Source organism: Microtus pennsylvanicus, chromosome 6, assembly GCF_037038515.1.
Source record: "Microtus pennsylvanicus isolate mMicPen1 chromosome 6, mMicPen1.hap1, whole genome shotgun sequence".
NCBI classification, from domain to species: domain Eukaryota; kingdom Metazoa; phylum Chordata; class Mammalia; order Rodentia; family Cricetidae; genus Microtus; species Microtus pennsylvanicus.
The window spans coordinates 84,986,970-85,008,124 of NC_134584.1; the positions used below are offsets into that span (position 1 = coordinate 84,986,970).

The 21,155-nt window shown below is 51.0% G+C and overlaps 1 protein-coding gene across 3 annotated transcripts; it reads right to left on the bottom strand.

The window, feature by feature from the left end:
- Positions 1-68: 68 nt before the first annotated feature.
- On the bottom strand, positions 69-20,346 carry Adgre5 (adhesion G protein-coupled receptor E5). 3 transcript variants are annotated; one of them, XM_075976624.1, is made up of 19 exons: positions 20,110-20,346; positions 11,645-11,695; positions 11,314-11,445; positions 10,759-10,917; positions 8,817-8,972; positions 7,308-7,454; positions 6,499-6,645; positions 6,375-6,418; positions 6,193-6,270; positions 5,255-5,432; positions 5,057-5,173; positions 4,667-4,890; positions 2,660-2,827; positions 1,858-2,049; positions 1,454-1,680; positions 1,301-1,367; positions 1,118-1,209; positions 836-1,004; positions 69-727 (listed from the first exon to the last, which is right to left on the bottom strand). In XM_075976624.1, the coding sequence occupies exons 1-19, from the start codon at positions 20,138-20,140 to the stop codon at positions 593-595; spliced, it is 2,514 nt and encodes an 837-aa protein (XP_075832739.1). In that variant the 5' UTR covers positions 20,141-20,346; the 3' UTR covers positions 69-592. The 3 variants fall into 3 exon arrangements, with proteins under 3 accessions (XP_075832739.1, XP_075832740.1, XP_075832741.1); XM_075976625.1 differs by having other exon boundaries at positions 8,817-8,954; positions 20,110-20,282; XM_075976626.1 differs by lacking the exons at positions 7,308-7,454; positions 8,817-8,972.
- Positions 20,347-21,155: the final 809 nt, after the last annotated feature.

A 21,155-nucleotide genomic window follows, 5' to 3' on the forward strand; every position in this document is an offset into this window, starting at 1 on the left:
TCTTCTCTTGGTCAGCATTTCATGAACTTGAAGGCCAAGCAAGCACCTCTACCAACAAACATGCTACCTGTTTTGCATCAGGATATTTAATTTTATGTGTCAACATTGAGAGGTTTACAGGTTTAAAAACGTTACAAAACATTTAAACAATGAGACCCTTCTGCCCTGGATGAGGGACAGCTGGGCCTCTGTACCGTGAGCCTCGGCAGCAGGCAGGATCACTGATGGCTGACATGACATCAGTCTTAGCTTAAGGAAATTGAACCCAGCGCCCTGGCCTCTTACGTGCCAAAGACAGTTGCAAAGAGCCCAGGCCAAGGGACCTGCACTCTATCCCCAGGACTGCCTGCTTCATGTACCACGGCAGTGGGCTGCAGGTCTGTACTGGCTGGCTTCTGTTTCTGTGGTAGGCAGTAGCTGTGATGGGGCAAAGAAGCAACCAGAAGCAGGACCCGTGGCCCCATTCCCACTCGCTGCCCGGTGTACATCCCTTCTTTATCAGAAATGGGCCAAAGCTGGGAAGACGGCGGCAACAGAAGGCAGGAGAGCGACAGCTTCGAGCATGTGCTGGTGACCCAACTGGAACTTGCCTTCACATCCCTGATTCTGAGGCCCTGAGAGACCGTGTTTGACTCTGGCTGGTGCCAGTGCCCGCTGTGGAAGAGCTGAACTCCGAGTACTTGTTGCCGGCAAGCATGCAGGCCCACTTTCGGTACTCTTCCCTCACCTGTGAGCCAAAGGGCGCCAGGTTAGGGTCACAAAAGGAATCAGGCCTGGCCCGGCCCTGTCTATCTCCACCCCAAGCTCTTCCCACAGCTGCCTCTGGTCTGCCTACCTTCTTGTTGAGCAGGCAAAGCATCAAGAAGAGGAAGAGGCCTTGTAGGCAATTGAGCAGGGTGAAGATGTAGGACAGCCATCTGCTGTGGGGGTCGAAGAGGAACAGGCCGAAGACCCAGGTACTACCCAGCACGATGAGTTGGGCAATGGCTGTGATGGTCAGCACCCTGGGAGGGGGTGGGCAGTTGCAGCTAACAGTCTCTGCAACTCCCCAACTCCCTGCTCAGGCCCTAGCCCTCCTCACCCTGGCTCCGCCAGCCTTCCCCGCTGCCCCTCTCACCTTGCCTTCCTTAATTTCTTCATGTTTGGGTTGATTTCAGAAAACTTTGCTGTGAGCTTCCAGACAGTGATGAGGAAAATGGCAGAGTTACACTGGGTGGAGGAGAATATGGGTCAGGGTTAGGGGGCTGCAGGTAGTTAGGAGGCTTGCTGTTCGGGTCTCCAGTCCCCAGAGAGCACTTACAAAAATGATGAAGGCCAGGGGTCCCACAAAGCTCCAGAGAAAGCCATCCTTATAGTTTAACCAGCAGCTGGGGAGAAGACAGTACCTTGTCAGTGGCCCCGGCCACCAGGTCCCAGACCTCCACTCCAGCCTCACCTCGACAGAGAGACTCACTATGTTTGCTGTCCATAGCCATCCAATTTGGCAGCCGCTGAGATGGCCACAATGAGGAGGGGCACCCCATAGCCTATCAGGCAGCGCCACTGTATGCTCAGGCCTTGGCCCTGGAACACACGCACCACGAGGAAGTAGAGCTCCACACCTTCCAGGGCCATCCAGCAGAAGGCCGCCAGGAAGAGGTAGTGCAGCAGCATTGCCACCAGGCGGCAGCGTGGGCTCACCTGTGGGCACAAAGGGTTGGGCTGTCAGCAGGATAGGCCCAATGGCTTCCAAAGCCCTGGCAGCTGGGCTCAATCAGCCTGATGGGGCGCCTTCCACACTGAGCCCCAGGACAGACTGGGCTACCCTACTCCTAGGTCTTCACTCCACGCTCTAGTGAGGTCAAGACAGGAACATACCTCACCCCCTTCATTCTCGACGCCAACCAGGAATATGAGAGAGCCCAGGAAAAGGCAGATGCACAGGTGCAGGTGCACCATGGTCCGGGAGCTCTGGATGGGCTTCACCAGCAGGAAGGTCAGGATACACAGCAGCAGGCAGATGAGGGAGAGAGACAGCCCCACCTTGGTGATCAACTCCAGTCTCGGGTCCTAGGGGCGGGCAGCTCAGGATGAGTGGTGTTCCTTTACACGGGGCAGGGGTTGAGGGTGGGCTGGGGGGGTACTCCTCTTTTCCCTACACACTTATTAACTTGTTAGCACCCTCACACGCCTGTCTTGAACCACAGGGCCAACTCTGCCTGGCTAAAATAATTCCAGCTGACCACGAGATTCAGGTTCTGGTCATATTCAGAAAGCTGTACTTTCTGGGATATTCTACACAGGGCCTTTTTATTACATTTATGTATTTGTGTGTATGGCATGAAGCATCTGCCTGCCCCTCACTGTATGTGTTCTCTAGAGATGAAACTCGGGTTATTAGGGCTGAAGTGTGTAGGCATGTTTGTTGGCTTACTAGCTAGCCCATCTCATCTGCACAGACTTGCATTTTTAGCAGTGCCTCATATTTGTTCAGGGACTCGGGTGGGGGCCTGCATCCGTCAGCTACTGGGTCACAGGACTCCAGGGGAGGAACTGAGACACAGGGCATGGGGCTATTCAAGGGGACCTACTTGAATACCCAGTGGGGTACACCCTTGAGTGGGTCCTATGGTCCGCCTTAGGCAAGCCTGGATAAATGGTGTCGGGACTTACCACTTACCTGCACGTGGTACTGGGCCATTAGGATGGCGAAGCTGCTCAGATGGTTGCACTGGCAGAAACCAGTGTCATTCATTGAGCAGCCGTCAGTGGCCCAGCGCCCACTCCCATCGTCACCAGTGTCCCAAAAGGCACATATCAGCTGTTCACGGGGCCGCTTTGACTCCACCTACAGGCAGACAGGCAATGAGGGTGTCCAAAGCACAGTTAAGAGTCTGGGGTAAGCAGAGGACCTTGCTTTTGGTCGCATAATATGTCTACTCTGCGCAGAGAGCATGGGGAGCCAGCAATGGGATGACAGGACACTAGTCCCTGCTGTGAGCTGAAGCAAATCACAACCAGTTAACAGGTAATAAATGCCAAAGAAATTAAAAGAATCTGTGGGGAATGGTTGCTTTAAGATTGTAATTTAAAAACAAAACCAGGTTTATTGGATGTACTGCAAGGGAAGGGTCCCCATGCTACCATGCTCCATCCATCCATCCATTCACCCACAAATTTAAGACAGTCTCAGTATTCCAGATTGCTCTCAAACTCACTATGTGGCTGAGGACGATGATGCTTTTATATTCCTGCTTCTACCTCTTGAGTGTTTGGATTATATTTTATGTAGTCATTTAATCTTTGAATCTAGGGCTTCATGCATCCTAGACAAATACTCTACCAACTGAGCTATATCTCCAGCCTAGACTAATTTGTTTAACTTTAAAATTTTTGTTTTTTCAAGACAGGGTTTCTCTGTGTAGTCCTAGCTGTACTAGAACTTGCTATGTAGATCAGGCTGGCTTCAAACTCAGAGATCTGCCGGCCTGAGTGCTGGGAATGAGCTCACTTCCACCTTTAATCCGCTCACAGCAGACATCAGCAGACACAGGTGGTTGTTCTTTCAGAGGACCCAGGTTCAATTCCCAGGACCCACATGGTAGCTCAAACTGTCTAATTCCAGTTCCAGGGAATCTGATGCCCTCTTGTGGCCTCCGTGGGACCCGGCATACATGTGGCGCACAGATTCATACAGGGAGAACACCCACACACATAAGACCTTTTACAGTTACATTGGTGGGGTTGTCCTTGTGCTCCAGCCTGCAGACGGAAGGCAGAGCATGTCTTGGGGTTGGTTTTCTCCCACGATGTGGGTCTTGGAGATGAGCTCAGAATTAAACTGAGGCCTGGTGAAAAGCACCTTTCTGCTGAGCCATCTTGTTGGGCTTAGACTGTAGTGTTGTTTTGTTTTTTAACCTTTTTATGGTACTGAGGATCAAGCCCAGACCTTACTATGACAGGAAAACATTCTTCCTGAGTCAACTACTAGCCTTGCCTGCCAGCTGTTTATTTGCTCATTCATTAATTCATTCATTCATTCAGCAGTGAACCCAGGCCCTTCTGAATTCTAACCAAGTACTGTATCACTGAGTTTGAAGACAAGTCCTCACCCAGGCTGGCCTTAAATTGACTCTGCTTCAGGCAGGCTTTGAACCTTGACTCTCCTCCCTCCCTGCAGCTGGGAGTGAGACACTTATGCCACAAGACCACAGCTCATGCTTTGCTTATTTTTTGAGACAGGGTCTCTCTTGAGAGCTCTATCCTGTAACTCTCTCTCTATAGACCAGGCTGGCCTCGCTCAGAGACCCTCCGAAGTGCTAGAATTAAAGGCATGTGTCACCATACCCAGCTGTAATTTAAAAAGTTTTCTGTACTTTTAGTGTTTTTTAAATTATAGCTAGAAAAAGAGTAGGTCACTTTTGGTTTTTCTTTTCTTTTTGGGGTGTGTGTGTGTGGCCCTGACTGTCCTGGAACTCACTCTGTAGACCAGGCTGGCCTTGAACTCAGATCCACCTGCCTCAGCCTCTGAGTGCTGAGATTAAAGGCATGTGCTACCACCACCCGGCTAAATTGGTTTTTCTTTGGTTCTGTCCTACCATGTGGGTCAAGAAGGGCCACCTTGACTTTGGGTAGGGAATGAGCAGCAGAGCATCCCCTCCCCCACTCTTCCCATTCAGGGACTCACAGAAGAATAGGAGAATTTGAAGGTGACGTTCGAGGTGAGCTTCCCAGTGTCTGTGTTGGTCAGGAAAATGGAGCTGACGTTTGAGAGGAGCGTGAGTGACACATTCAGAACTGGGCTTTCGTAGAGCTCCTCCAGTAGATCCCGACTCTGGGTCAGGTCCATGGAGGCATTGGCCAGCAGCTTCTGCATGTTTGGACTGGACAGGATGCCTGCCAAGGAGTAGCCTGGGGGCAGAGATACAGGCTTGCCTCCTGTCCTCCCTCCATTGCCATCCTCCCAGTGAGGACATCCACCTCAGTCTACGGTCCTCCCGAGGAGCTGCTGTCTGCCTGTCCCACACCCCAGACCTCACCCTGGCTTCCCTGGAAGGTCCTCTTCCCCGACCCCTACCATTTTCTGAGCGTCCAGCTCCAGCTGTCAAAGCCCAGTCCAGTTTCATCCAAGCTTGGCTTTGGTACACTGTGGTGATATCTTTGTTGTCTTGTTCCTTGATCATCAGGGACAGTTCTGAAAAAGACAGGGACAGTGGGTGACTGGGGAAACCAAGGACAGGATGGTACCTGGGGGTAGGACCAGAAGAAGCCTTACCAGTGTTTGAAGGGGACGTGTAGGTGAAGGGACCTTTGGGTAAGAACTGGGCCAACATTCGAAGGCTTTGTTCCATATACTTGAGCAACACGGTGGCCACTAGGTGGCGGTCAGTGGCGTTTAGAGTATCTATGTCCGTGGGGGCTTCCAGCAGCTTGTCCATGGCCTCAATGAGATTCTGGAGGTGGAGAGTGACAAGAGTTGTGGAGGTTTGAACTACAGGAACTGAATAAAGGGACCCGGACCACCCTTCCCATCAGCAGACACTGAAAAGCCTCATGGGTTGCTTGGGGAACCAGCTGGAGGGATACATTAAGATTTACACAGTAGCCAGAAACCAAAGAGATGAGGCATGTCACAATGGAACACACACACCAGCAGGCATGACTGCCAAGGCTCTGCTGAGTCATCCCCCAGCCCCTCACTGGAGTAGTCCAGGCTGGTCTTCCACCACTGAGCCACACCCTAGCCCTATAACCTCGAGCTATTGATCTTCCTGCCTCTACCTTCTGGGGTAGAGGCACGTCACAGACCACCACACCTTGTTTGTTCACGGCTAGAAGTTAAGTAAACCCAGGGTGTTTTGCATGTTGGGCAAGCATTCTATCAACTGTGCTACCCCAGCCCTGTTCCATTGTTTTTTTCAAAGGGTCTACAGAGAAACCCAGTGTCGAAAAACAAAAAAAAAAAACAACACAGGGTCTTGCTGCGTAGCTCAGGAATCTGAGATCCTTCTCCAGGATCCAAGCAGCATAGGCCTCCACACTCTGCTTAACTCCGCTCTTAACTGCTGCAATCATTGCCATTACAGCCCTTGTGTCCGAGCCACACACATGGCTGCACGTCAGAGCTGTGCCTCAAACCAGAAGTACTGCTTGGATGGATGGGACACTGTGGTTTTCCCCTACTGCACTGGGGTCCCCAGAGCTCTCCCATACCTGGATGGTGAGGTTGGCTGTGGCTGGATCGAAGTCCCTGAGCAGATTCTGGACTTCAACGGAGAAGTGAGAGAGACTCTGGGAAGGGAAATGGTGGGTCACGGGTGGGCAGCAGCACAGCGGAAGGGGATGGACAGACTGTGTGAAGGGATCCGACCTCCTGGTCCCCACTGGCTACTCACCCGGCTCTGGGCTGTGGGCAGCAGTGTCCAGGCAGGGAATGGTTCTGTAGGGACAGGACTGTGGTTCAGTAATCTCAGAGTGCATGGGCAGGACATGGAGGTGCTGGGTAGCTAGGGCAAGTACCTTGGCACCTGATGCTCTTTGGGTCACTGAGCAACCTAGAGATTAGCTTCCAACCTGGGCGGCAGCGGCACTTGTAGGAGCCTTGGGTGTTATTGCAGACAGTGGAGTTGTGGCACTGATGCTGCCCAGTGCTGCACTCATCAATATCTGGGGACACAAAACAGGGGTTAGGTCCTTTCCTGTATGGTCCCAGTCTCTTCCTTAGTACAACGATAGTGCCTGGCTTGACATACTGGTCCCTGGTGGCCTCAGTGAGTGGTACATGACGGGTTAGGAATGTGGAGAGGTCTAAGGCGAATGTACACGGGAAAACAGGACTATGGACTTCATCTGGGGTCCTCTGGGATACCTCTTAGTGTCTCACCTCCCATCCTGGGCCCCTCAACTTTTTACATTCAACCTCGGGAGATTAAGGCCTGACCCCACAGAGCCTCCTTTCATTCCTTAAGTAAACACGAGGACAGCAGAGTTGACTCAGTTAACCTTCGGGATTCAGCATCCACACCAGGTGGCTCACTCCAGTTCCAGAAGAGCTAGCGCCTCCTCTGACTTCCCTGGGCACCTGCACCCATGTGGTGTACACACACACACACACACACACACACACACACACACACACATATATATATATATACTCAAGACACATATATTACATATATATTTTTAAGCAGGGTAATTGGCCCGGAACTCACAAGGGTAAGCCTGCTTCTGCCTGCCCTCCGAGTGGTGGGATTAAAGGTGTGTTTCACCACACCTGACTAAATAAATCTTAAACAAGACTGTGGGTCCTTAAAAGGTGGCATCCGGACCTTCACACACTGTGTTGATTGGGCCATTGGGGGATCCAAGAACAGGTTTCCAGCCGTGACGACAGTTGCAAGAATAGTTGCCCAACTTGTTGATGCAATGGGTAGATGGGTGGCAACGGTTTTGCCCGGAAGCACATTCATTTACATCTGAGAACAGAAGCAAAGGGTCATCCCGGTCCCCCCCCCCCTCCATGCATTGTACCCACTTTCCATCTTCTTACTGCCTCAAACTCAGTTGCACGTGACCTCTGCAGGACAGGCCCCGCAAGGATCAGGGGACTCAGTTTATAGGAGGTAAAACCAGGAAGCAGATTGGGTCATAGGGCTGGACTTCATGACCCAGGCCTCTTGTTGCTTTCTGACCCTTCTCGGAACAGGATGTGATACTGTTCTCACAGATGAGGAAGAGCCGAGCTCTGGGGGCTCCAGAGCTTCTGGGCTCACCCTGAGGCCTCCCTACCCTGTCGAAACATGTTGCCGGGAGCTGTATCCTCAGTGGAGTCTTCATAGTTCTGGGAGCTCCCGAGACCCCACAGAACTTCTCCCTCTTCAGGCTACAGCCCTGCCTCTTCCTCCCAGCTCCTGTCCGGTCTTGGCAGATGCTTCTGGGGGGTACACCTGTGCATACCTTTGGGGCCTCAGCCTGGGCTTGAGGTCAGGTGACACCTGCGTGCGTAGCTGCCCTGCGTGTTGGTGCAAATGCAGTGTTCCTATAGACTGGGGTTCTGACCCTCATCTACCTCATGAGAAGAAAAGGGGGGGGGGTTGTGTGCTTGAAGTTGAAGCCTCAGGCTCAGGGTTGGCTAGGTTCATGACACAGAAGCATCTGGAATATACCAGTCTCCTGTGGGTACACCCCCCTTCTAACTCATATGAAGGTATCACATGATGCCTTCTGTTCTGGGCAGCGGAGAAGGATTGAGCCTTGCTCCCAAGCCACACCCCCTTTAGAAAGAAGCTCAATAGAATGGGCAGGGCAAGAAGGAATCACACTAGATAGGCCAGGGAGCCAGCCTGTATGGTGAGCAGTGACCAGCTGGTGCACAACCAGCCAGGCATCACTTGGCTGGAGTTAGGGAGGTAAAAACATGCATTCTATTGATGCCAACCCTTCAATATCACAGTGTTCACAGGAGTAGGAGTGACGGGCATTTCTGTTCTCTCTCCTGTCAGGGTCACAGACCTGGGGATGCACTGAGTGTAGCCCCGCCTCCGTGTCCTGAACTGCTTCGCCTGGCAGTGGCAGGTTGACATCCTCAGGTGAGAGTGGGTTCTGGGGCAATGGTTATGGCCCTCCATAGCACCTTCTTTTGCACAGTGCTTGCCTTCAACTCTCTGAATGTGTTGGGGGCTGATGTCACCCTGCCCAATCTGGTCATACCATTCTATGCTGTCTTCAAGGGACCAGGATTGCTGGGGATAGCCAGCATGGTGATTGGGAAGAGCAGTGGACGAGGCGGACCATACTGTCATCTTCCAGCAGGAGCAACGGCAGGGAATGTGGCCTACCCTTGGGTGTCTTTTCTCCTGGGTCTCCAGGCTGTGTCCGTGGGCGTACTGTAGCTGGCTGCTTAGGGAGACTTCCAGGCGCAGCAGTAACTGTGTGGCTCCCGGAGGGCGCGGGTGTCACCCCCGTGTCCACTGATGCTGAGAAGAGGACAGACACTGCAGCGGAACGTGCTTGTGAGAGAGGCAGAGTATTCCGACCGCTATCCCTTTGGCTTATGCAAATGAAATGCAGATGGGCAGAGACACGTCGGCTTATGCAAATGAAATGTAGATGAGCAGGAGGATGGTGGCTTATGAAAATGAGATGCAGATGAGCAGAAGGAACTTCTGAACTTCCTGAACCAAGTAGTAAAGAAGCCGCAGAGGACGTGACCCAAGGGTTCCTGCCGTCCTTTGAGTGCGATCCAGGTGGGCGTGTCCTCTAAGCATTTCAGGCTGGAGTTTGGAGTGCTAATCGATGGCTAAGCCAGGGCCTTAGGCATTGACTGGGTCCTGCTCTAAGCTGGGCGCTATTTGTCACCTTGAGGTCCATGGAGACTTCCGTGTCACTCATGTATTGACATATTTTTCTGAAAATCAATCTCTCTCTTTGTGTGTGTGTGTGAGTCTTTCTCTTTGAGACAGAGTCTCGTTATTTAACCCTAGCTGTCCTGGAACTTGCTCTGTAGACCAGGCTGGCCTTGGAACTCACAGAGATCCTCCTGCCTCTGCCTCCAGAGTGCTGGGATTAAAGGCTTGTACCTCATACCTGGCTTTGAAACTGTCTCTTGCATTCAGAGAATGAACTTTTCCCAGATTTTGCCATCAAGTTAATCACCTGCCTTGAAATCACCTGAGTAGGCACTTAGGCTGCTGTCTCCTGCTGTGCACAGCCTGTTGAAGTTTAACCTGCGGTTAAGAGAACAATGCTACCAACCTTTCTGGGCCTTGGATTGCCGGGGTAATCAGCCTCACAGCCTAAGCAAATGCACAGCTTTGGTCTTACGCTCTGTGCTCTCCCATGCTCCTGACCCAGAATAATGTATATGTGTCCTTTGTGTGTGTGAGTGTGTTGTGGTAATCATTTGCTGAAAACAACCAGTAAGTTGGAAACAACTTTATATAACAAATATCCACCATAAATTCTGTAAACAACATGTGGATATAGGTTGGTAATGCCTGTTTGCCATCATGTTTGCTGTTCTGGGTAAATAAAGTCATTTTTCCCTTATAAAATTCTGTTAAAGAGGGGGCTGGAGAGATGGCTCAGAGGTTAAGAGCATTGCCTGCTCTTCCAAAGGTCCTGAGTTCAATTCCCAGAAACCACATGGTGGCTCACAACCATCTGTAATGGGGTCTGGTGCCCTCTTCTGGCCTGCAGACATACACACAGACAGAATATTGTATACATAATAAATAAATAAATATTTAAAAAAAATTCTGTTAAAGATTTCTGTAGTGAATCCCTCATTCCTCTCCCATGCTGCGTTTTCTTTGCTGCTTAGGAAATACAGAGCGAAGCTCTTTGTTATGGACAGACAGAAGACATGGGGAAAGAAGGGTTCAGAATTCTTTTTGTTGTTTGTTTTGTTTTTGTTTTCCGAGACAGGGTTTCTCTGTGTATCCCTGGCTGTCCTGGAACTCCCTCTGTAGGTCAGGCTGGCCTTAAACTGACAGAGATCTCTTTGACTCATATTCTAGCCTCAAACTCCAGAGTGTTGGATCATAGACGTGCACCACAATACCCAACTAAACAGGGCTTTCAGGGCCACACCCAGGTATCAGGATGAGGCCTGAGCAGGGGGTCCAGAATGTCCCCTTCCCCCTGCATCTCTATGCTTGTGGATGTGACACATGACCCAGAGCAAACCAGAGGCGGAACCCACATCAGGACCCTGCCCTGTGCCTGCTGTGGTAATGGGTGACGTTGAAGCTGATGTGGGTGACGCTGGCGGGCTCTTACCTTCACAGGTGTTCTCACTCTTGTTAGCAAAGGATGTCTCCCCAGAACGGAGCTTATATCCCAGGTTGCATGTGCAGTGGTAGCTCCCCTCTGTGTTCTGACACGTGGCGAAGGAGCCACAAATCGTTGACATACCAGGGAGTAAACACTCGTTGACGTCTACAACACAACAAGCAGTCAGGGTCACCTCCCACCCCACCTGACTGCAGGGTGGAGCGGTGACAGCCAGCATCGTTGAGGGGAATTATGGGCTGTGCTATAGCTTGAGCTAGCTTTTCCTGAAGGCTGCAACTGTCCGCTCTGCTCCTCTCTTCCTCCTCTGGATGGACAGTACCAATGTGGGGGTGGAATGGAAGACCAGCCTCCCCCCACCCACTCCTGAAGCCAAGTTCAGGCACCGATCTCCAGAACCCAGGCCCCCCTCTCAGGAAACCCTAATTGTTAGCTTCTTGCCTCTCCATCTTGCTGTCTTTTTCTGTATTTGACGCAGCTGAGACCCCTGGCCCCAGACCACACCTTGTCATCTCTCCATATGCCCACCCCAAGCCTCTGTACCTTCACAGGTCTGTAGGAGACTCGTGATGAGCCCGTTATCATTTGTGCCACTTGAGGTGAAGCCTGGCTTGCATTGACAGTTCCTCTTATCCACACAATCTGAGTTCTCAGGGCACGGCCAGCGGGGACAGACTGTGGGGGGCAGGTACTTTGGTAAGAGAGTAAAGGAGGCCCGGTAGAGGGGACGTGCCACCCGGAACAGAATCTTGAAAGGTGTGAGGATTGGCCCCAAGCTCCCCCAGCGGCTACCCATCTGCTCCTGGGGCTCTGTGGTCAGTTGGGATTCCCTCCCCAGCTCTGGCCTTGGAGCCCTGGTGTCCAATGGCCTTACCTCTGGTCTTCTGGGTTTGGGCTCCTGACAGGCTCAGTGGGATGCACATCACTGCAACAAAGCAAAAGATGATCAGCAGAGATAGGCAGCCAAAGCTGTGTGTCAGTGGGAGTGGGTGCAGACCCTGCCCAGGCTAAGATTCTGTAGTTAATACTCAAATAGACCCATGAGGCAAGGATGATGACACTTGCTTATAATTCAGTCAGTCAGGATGTTGAGTAAGGAGAATTAGGAGCTCAAGGCCAACCCTGGGCTACAGACTGAGATTCCCATCTCAAAAAAATAAATAAATAAAAATAAAAACAAAAATCAACCAGGGTTGGGGAGATGGTTCAGCAGTTAAGAGCACTGACTGTTCTTCCAGAGGTCATGAGTTCAATTCCCAGCACCCACATGGCAGCTCACAACTGTCTTCAATGGAATCTGATGCCCTCTCTGATGTGCAGACATACATGCAGGCAGAACATGCATATACACAGAATACATAAATAGATCTTTTAGAAACATTAAACAAACAAGCAAACAACAACAACAAATTTCACAAAGTAGAGCATGGGACACATGCCTGTAATCCCAATATTTTGGAAGCGGTTACAAGAGGATCAGAAGTTTGAGGTTATCCTTGGCTACATAGCAAGGTTAAGACCAAATTGCCTACAAGAGTCCTATCTCTAAAACAACAAACAAAACAAAAAAACAAAACCAACAAAGAAAACAGAAAGCTGGACGAGAGCTTCCAGATGCAAGTTTTAAACTAGCCTACGTCACATACTGAGAATCTGCCTCAAAAACAAAGCACAGAGAGGAAAAACTACAAAACCCATGTGTTGCTTCCTGTGGCTCAGACACCTACAGCCAGAGGATCGGCACCCACAGCGGCCCATCCAGGGCCTGAGCACCAGACAGTCTGCATACAGGTGGCTGAGATCTAGGCTCTCCAGGCCTGTGGGGTAGAGAAAGGAAGCCACAGGCTTTTGGATGATGGATGAGACCTTCATTACTCTCTCACCCGTTTTCCCTTTTTGTGGCAATGGAGGTGATGATGGGCTCCCTTTATGGCAACAAACCCTATGTGCCCAGGGATTAACACTTTCTTTTAAGACATAGTCTCTCTATATAGCTCTGGAACTCACTACGTAGGCCAGGCTAGCTTCGAACTCACAAAAATGCGCCTGCCTGTCTCTCAAGTGCTGGGATTAAAGGTGTGCACCACCACTGTCTGGCTAAACACTTTTGGCTAAAAACTTTTTTTTCCCCCAATATGTTTTTATTAAAAATTTCTGCCTCCTCTCCGCCTCCCTTTCCCCTCCCCTTCCCCCATTCCCCTCCCCCTCCCTCTCCAGTCCGAAGAGCAGTCAGGGTTCCCTGCCCTGTGGGAAGTCCAAGGTTCTCCCCCCCCCTCCATCCAGGTCTAGGAAGGTAACCATCCAAACAGGCTAGGCTCCCACATATAAGCTACATTTTTTTTTATTTTTCTTTTCTTTCTTTCTTTTCTTTTTTCCTTTTTGCTGCTAATGCTGAATCAGGAAGACCTCTCTTAAAGGAGCCATGACACCCTTCCTTACCACCAGCAAATAGAGCCCATTGGAAAAAAAATGTGGCTACCAAGAAACTGTGTTAAACCGTGTGTGTGTGTGTGTGTGTGTGTGTGTGTGTGTATCTAGAATTTATTTTTAAGTTTTCTCAGGTTTTATCAATCTGCTTGGAATTCCTGCCTTGTTCTATTCTGCTAAGCCACTGGCAGAAACAGCTTCTTTATTAACCAATGGCAATAAAACATAATCACAGCATACAGAGGGAAATCCCACCTTAATCTCCTAACACAGATTAAACTTTTTTTTTAAAAACTGAATTTATGGCCTAAGGAGCTGGATCAGTGAATAAAGCATAAATACCAGAGTTCCCCAGAACCTACTAAAAAAGTGGCCAGTTGTGGCAGCCTATGTTTAATCCAGCACAGGATTTTTTTTAAAATTTATTTATCTATTAAGGATTTCTGCCTCCCATTCCCCCCCCCTCCCCCATCAAGTCCCTCTCCCTCATCAGCTGGAAGAGCAATCAGGGTTCCCTGACCTGTGGGAAGTCCAAGGACCACCCACCTCCATCCAGGTTTAGTAAGTAAACACTGTCTTTTACACTTAAATCTTTGTCTTAATTTGGACTCTATGCTGTGGTAAACACCATGATCAAAAGCAAGCTGGGTAGGAAAAGGGTTTATCTGCTTACAGGTTACAGTCTACTTTCAGGGAAGTCAAGGCAGGAGACCGAAGCCAGGGACTGAAGCAGAGACCATGTGAATATGTGTTAATATGATTGGGTTAATAAAGAAGCTGACTGGCCAATGGGTGGGCAGATAGAGGTTAGATGGGACTTGCAGAAAAAAAAAAGAGCTTGAAGAAGAGGAGGAAGACTCGGGAGTCAAGAGAGCCAGACACAGAGGAAGCAGGACATGTAGAAAATGAGGCAACAAACCATGAGCCACGTCGTAGAATTTAGATAAGAAATATGGGTTAAGTCGTAAGAGCTAGTTAGTAACAAGCCTGAGCTATCTGCCAAGCATTTATAATTAATATTAAGTCTCTGTGTGGTTAATGGGGGAGATGGCTGACTGGACAGAACTGACTGGCGGGACAGAAAAGTTTATTTACAGAGGAAGGCTACTCACTGGCTTGCTCAGCCTTCTATTTTATATAGCACAGGATCACCTGCCCAGGTTGTGTGTGTGTATGCTTTATCACAGCATAGAAACCAAACTAAGATAAAGAGTAAGTGTAAAAGACAATGTTAAACTAGGGCTGTGGTGCACACCTTTAATCCCAGCACTTGGGGGGCAGAGCAGGTGGATCTCTGTGAGTTCGAGGCCAGCCTGGTCTACAGAATGAGTTCCAGGACACTCAGTGCTATATAGAAAGATTATGTCTCAAAGAAGGGGGGGGGGCATTGGCCCCTCCCACATCAATCACTAATCAAGAAAATACTCCACAAACTTGACTAAGAGGTCAACTTGTGGCCTTTTCTCAACTGAGGGTCCCTCGTCTCAAACGGCTCTACAGCTTGTGTCAAGTTGACAAAAAACTAAGCAGTGCATTTACATTTATTTGTGTGTGTGTGTGCGCGTGTGCGCCACAACATCCCGTGTGTAAGCTGTTTCTCTTTTTACTACATGGAGCCCTGGATTAAATTTAGGTCACTGGGCTTACATACAGCAGCCACCTTTATGGACTAAGTTATCTTGGCCACCTCAGGTGTGTTTGAAGTAGGATCTCGCGTAGCCCAGGCTGGCCTGAAATTGGCCGCATAGCTAAGGATGACCTTGAACTCCTGACCCTCCAGCCTCCACCCTGTTGGAGCGACCACATTTTATGTTGTTTTCTCTCCTGAGCCCTAAGCCTTTGCACTCTAGGCAGTTGCTCTAACCACTAAGCCTTGTTCCCAACCCCGCTTTTTACTTTACTTCTAAATTGTACAGGCTGGGCTTGAACTTGAAGTCCTCCTACCTCAGTGACCTAAGGAGTTGAGACCAGGCCAGACCCTTGTCGTTCTTTTTGTTTGTTTCTTGAGACAGGGTTTCTCTGTAGAGCTTTGGAGCCTGTCCTGGAACTTACTCTACAGGCCAGGCCGACCTCTAACTCACAGAGATCCACCTGCCTCTGCCTCCCACGTGCTGGGAGCCACCACTGTCCGATGACCCTTTAGGGAAGAGTGACGACTCAGACTGTGTTTCCCAGGTCCCACCCAAGCTCTGACACTCCAGCACCACCCACATCTACCCACTGTCAACCGCGTGAGCTGGTGGTAACAAGTCAGAGAGGCCTCCTCACACACAGGAAGTGGCTGCGGTGGAGGGCGGGTGGCTGCAAAACACAGCCTTGCTACCTCGCTGTAGCTGGCAGGCATCCCGTCAGGCAGGACTGGAAGCCGTAGGTAGCAGCAGTCACTAGAGACAGACATCCAAGAAAGCAGGGGCGGAGAGGAAAGAAATGATGGGGAAAAAGAGAGAAGCAGGGAGAGAAGGGGAAGCAGGGCATGACGGCAAGAAGTGTGTGACCCACTGACTTGAGGCTGAGGCAGGAGGCTCTTAAGTTTACACAAAATTCGAGCGCAGCCTGGGCAAATCCGTGGGAATCTGACTGAAACAAGGCCCGGGGTTTCATCTCCAAGGCCAAAAATCGAAAGGAGGTGGTGGAGGATGAAGAAGAGGAGAAAAGAGCTTGAACAAAGGCACAACCTGACTTCTGAGTCAATAGCCGGGATTCACACAGTGGAAGGAGAGAACTGACCTGTGTGTGTGTCATGCCATGAGAGCACACACACACACATGCACACGCACGCACACACACACATGCACACACATATCCACCCCACAAAAAAATAAAATGAAAAATTTTTTTTTTTGTTTTTCAAGACAGGGTTTCTCTGTGGCTTTGGAGCCTGTCCTGGAACTAGCTCTGTAGACCAGGCTGGTCTCGAACTCACAGAGATCCGCCTGCCTCTGCCTCCCAAGTGCTGGGATTAAAGGCGTGCGCCACCATCGCCCTAAAATGAAAAATTTGAAAAAAGAATTGGGCTGGGTGGTGGTGGTGCACGCTTCTAATCCCAGCACTTGGGAGACAAAGGCAGGCAGATCTCTGTTACTTTGAGGCCAGCCTGATCTACAAAGCTAGTTCCAGGGCTACACAGGAAAACACTGTCTCGAAAAACAATAACAAAACAAAACCAAACAAAAGAATTGGCAGCAGGAGAGATGGCTCCGCAGATAAGAGCACTGGCTGCTCTTCCAATGGACCCAGGGTTCCATTTCCAGTGCCCACTTGGTGGCTCACAGTTCCAGGGATTTCGGTGCCCTCTTCTGATCTCCAGAGCTACTAGGCATTCACACGGTGCACATATAGGCAAGCAAAACAAGCATGCACGCAAGCTAAATAAATCTAAAAGGAGAAAGCCTGGCAACCCATGCAGTGGTGCAGCACTGTGATGGCCGGTTACGGGGATGCGAAGCCAGAGGACCGGAAGTCTCCTCCTGGGCTACAGACCTTAGGCACGAGAGCCTGTCTCAGAATAGAAGTCAAAAGAAAGACTGGGGTGTAGCATGTGTGAAGATATGGCCCTAGCAGGTGTGAAGCCCAGTTTCCCTCTCAATACAGGAGGAAGAGGGGGGCATGCTGACAGAAAGTGGGAGGGGAGGTGTCTGAGAAGCAGGGGACCTGGGGAGAGCCTAGGGGACAGAGCTGTTCCCACAGCATCAAGAAAAGAATCCTAACAGAATCCTACAGGGAGCCCTAGGGTGAAGGGTTGGTTGGTAGGGGGAGATGAAGTGAGTCACTTCCTGGATGATTCACTCCCCACTGGGCTGGCTGCGTGCCAGGTTCTTAGGGGGGTTCTTGGGGTCGTCACTATGGGCAGGGTTGGGGGGAGGGACGGGGATAGTGTCTCTAAGAGGGTCTCAGTCTTTGACTGGGTTCCCACGAGGCTCCGGGTGAAACTCACCCCGTTAAAGCTGGGGTGATCCTGAGGCTGGACCACCCCAGCCTGACGACTGTCAGCCTCAAGTTAGAATTCTTCCTTTTCTGGGGCCACAGTGTGGGATTTCTCCTCCTTTCACCCATCAGAACCCAGTTCCTCTTTGTGTGACAGACCACAAAACGACCTTCCCTCCAGGATGGGCTCTGGGGCAACTTCACAGTTTCTAAAGTCCAGTGCCAGCACTTGTCTTTCTCTGTGTGACCAGTCTTGGTGCCTTCCACCTTGAGTTTTGACACAGGGTCTCATGGAACCTGTGTTCATCAGGCAGGCTAGGCTGGGCAGCCAGCGAGCCACAGGGATCTGCCACAACACTGAGATTACAAGTGTGTCACCATATCCAGCCCCCTTTCCATGGGTCGTTCACTGACAGAGCCCTCTTCCCAGCCCTCAAGTAACTTTTTGTAAAATAATATTGATTTATTTTTTTATGTGTATGGATGTTTTGTCTGCATGTGTGTTGCCTTGTGCCTAGGGAGGGCAAAAGATGGCACTGGATCTTCTGGAACTGGAGTTAAAGATGGTTGTTAGCCACCCTGTGGTTGCAGGGAACTGAACCCTCTATTTCTGGAAGAACAGCAAGTGCTCTTAACCACTGAGCCAAGTCTCCATTGCCTTAAGTAACTCCATTAAGACTCAAACCATGCGAGGCCAGCCTGGTCTACAAGAGCTGGTTCCAGGACAGGCTCTACAGGTTTTTTCTACAGAGAAACCCTGTCTCGAAAAAACAAACAAACAAACAAACAAAAAAGACTCAAAACATGGTGGAGTGGGTGTGATGGTGCCCACTGGTGAGGCCAGCCTGCTCTACCTAGGGAGCTCCAGGTCTCCAGGCTACATAGCAAGACCCTGTCTCATCAACAGCCACAACACAAAACAGAAGTAGGAGAATTTATTCTAAATTCGAAACCAGTCCAGGATACATAGCTACAGTGCCAAACTCTGCCTTAAAAAGAACAAAACAAAACAAATCAAAATCAAAATGAAGTTAGGCCTGGTTGCACAAGTCCTCAGAAGGGGAAGCAGGAGGATGAGAAGTTCAAGGTCATCCTTAACTACCCTGAAATTTTGTCTCCTAAGAAACCCGGAGAAGACTCAGGGCAGCATCAGGAGGCAGGGGCTGGGGTCACGTCTGATCTCCACCAAGACAAAGTGAGGTTTGGAGCTTGGAAAAAGATTAGTGGGTAAGCAGGCTGGGAGGTGAAGGCAAGGCTGGAGTAGAGTCACCCAGGCAGGGTGGGATCCTCGTCCCCTCACCCTGAGCTGGGCTCTACGCCACTACCCTGAAGACACTGGCCAGGCAGCCCACATCTGGAGGCTTGGAAGTTAACCAAACAGGAGCACAGCTGCTCTTTTCTGCTCCCAGACACATCTGGTTCAAATTCCCAGGCTCAAAATGGGAAGCCAGGAGTGGGGGTAGGAAGCCAGGAGTGGTTCAGATTCCCAGGCTCAAAAGGGAAAGAAAGCCTTTGTGCTTGGTGCGGGACGTCCCCCAGCATCTCACCCAGAAAATAATTATCACAACAATAAAACAGTGCCCACTTAATTCTCTCTCCCACCCCCTTTGTATGTGTGTGTGTGTCCCTGCGTGCCTGCGCTGAACTTGCTATGTAGACCTCCAACTCACAAGATCTGCCCGTCTCCTTCTTTAGTGCTAGGATTAAAGACACCAGCTAGGCTGGTTGGTTGGTTTTGGTTTTGGTTTTGGGGATAAGGTCTCACTGTGGCCTCAAACTCACACGCAGCAGAGAATGACCTTGAACTAGCAGAGAATGACCTTGAACTTCGAATCCTCCTGGCTCCACTACCAGGGTACTGTGCTGGCAGACATGGACACCACACCCATGTGTTCAGTTAATCCAAACTGTGAACCAGAAAGTTTCTGGACAAACTCTTGGCCCTTGAAACAGTACCACAAAATGCAGCTGGTCTTGTTCCATTTCACAGAGGAGGAAGGTAAAGCCCAAGGTCACTGTGACCCAGCCCAGTGCTGACAGGCAGGCCCACCTCAGCGGCTCAGCAGCTGTCTGCCACCAACTGTGCCCCACTGGGACTCTAGTTCCTGGTTCCAGAGGCCACAGGCCCCTGAGCTGCCTGACACTTGCCACCTGTTGCTGGCACGCAGGCCAGTCATTGTGGTTGGGGTAACCCCAGCTTGCACCTCAATTACATTTCTTCATTGTTTGTTATCGAGTTACTTAGGTAACTCAGCAGTAAGATAGCGGTTGGAGGAACCCAGGGTGGGGCGGGAAAGTCCAAGTTCAAACTCGGTCTGACACGATCCCTTCAGCCAGCAGCTCAGTCCGAGGCGGGTCCCAAGGAGCATCTCTGCGGGGGGTTCCCACTCTCTGGGGTCATTCACACACCGGCAAGTGTCCGCCTAAGAGCGCCTGTACAGGCGACCGACCAGTGGAGTTTACTTTATCCTGTATTGTTTTTTCTTAATTTTATTACTGTATGTGCATTTTGCCTGCATGTATATTTGTGAACTGCATGCATGCCTGGTGCCTGCGGAAGCCAGAAAAGGGTGTTGGGTTCCCTGGAGTTACAGACGCTTGAGAGCCACCATGTGGGTGCTGAGAACCAACCAGGTCCGTTCTTAATGCTCTTAACCTCTGTGCCATCTCTCCGGCCCGCAGCCTGAATTTCTTTTTCTTTTGTTCTTTTGAGGCAGGGTCTCGCTGTGTAGCCCAGGCTGACCTGGAACTAGTGACCCTCCTGCCTCAGCCTCCCTAACGCCGTGTGTCACCATGCCGGCTTTGCCACTCCCTTTATATGTCCCCGTGCCTCAGTTTCCCCTCTTAGCCTCCAAATTGGCAGCAGTAGAGCCCAGCACCCCTGAGAGCCTTCTGGGGCGCACAGGTGCGTGGACTTTGCCTGTCCCTGCCCCGCCTGGCCACGTCCCGAGAGCCTCCTCCCGGCCCCGCGCAACCCCGAGGACTCACGGAGCAGGAGGCGGCGGTGGGCGCCTCTCATGGTGGCGCGGAACGGCTGGCGTCTGGGCTGGCTGCGGGTGGTGGCGGCCTCTTGGGCTGGGCCTTTATGCACAGGGCGTGGGCAGGGCCCTCCCCGGAACTGTCCTCCCCGCTGGAAAGTAACAGGAAAGTGCCGGGGAAACAGCCCCAGGGCGCGGCGCGCGCCCGCGCCTGGAACAAACGCGACCCATCGCGCGCGCGTCCCGGACACCCGCCCCTCGGACAGGCGGCCGGCCGGCTGCAGAGCTGGGCGGCGCCGACGAGGTGTCCCGGGACAGTCACTGCGAAAAGAACTGGGTGGAGCTCCCACCGGAGCGACGCCCCGGGCTCCTGAGCGAACCCCATTCCCAATAGTAGGACTTTGCCCCCACCCCTCTTCTTTTCCAGGAGGGAAACTGAGGCTAATAGAAGTCAGAGGCCAAATAAGAATCAGAGGAGGGCAGGGGACCCTTCTGGAATGCCAGGCCGGGAAGGAGAAATGTCAGGGATTGGAGATGTGACTCAGTGTGTGTAGTGCTTGCTTAATAGACTCGAGGCCATGTCTAGTTACAGTGTCACCTAAACGGGCGTGGGCCTGTAACCCTAGCCCTAAATAGGCGATCAAAGTCAGCTCTCGTGTTGTCGTTTTGTCGCATTTGAAGCCTGCCAGGACTTTGCCTCACAAAGAAAAAAGGGGTGTGGAGGGTTGTGCCCTCCTATTGTAATCCCTGCATTCTGGAAAGCAGAGGCTAAACCCAGGCTGTCCTTGACCTCGTAAGAGTTCCAGGCCAGCCAGAGATATGCAGATAGGTTCTCTATCTCAAATAAAATAAAATAAAATGGAGGGGTACCAGCACAACATCTCAGTGGGTAAAGGCACTTGCCCCGAACCTATCCACCTTACTTCGACACCCAGGGCCTACATGATGGATGGAGAGAACCAGCCCCTGCCAGCTGCCCTCTGACCTTCACAAGCACAAGTCCTAAACTGTATATCAACAAGTACAATGTACTAAGAACTTAGAATTAAACAGAGG

Bases quoted from the DNA above. Each gene is read 5' to 3' on its own strand.
- Adgre5 (XM_075976624.1), bottom strand. From the start codon at position 20,140: ATGAGAGGCGCCCACCGCCGCCTCCTGCTCC. The intron at 5,174-5,254 runs GTAAGGCTTCTT...TGTCTTTTTCAG, and splicing joins CACGTCCCCTTCAAACACTG to AACTGTCCCTGATGATCAAG. The intron at 1,005-1,117 runs GTGAGAGGGGCA...ACCCCCTCCCAG, and splicing joins AAGAAATTAAGGAAGGCAAG to GGTGCTGACCATCACAGCCA.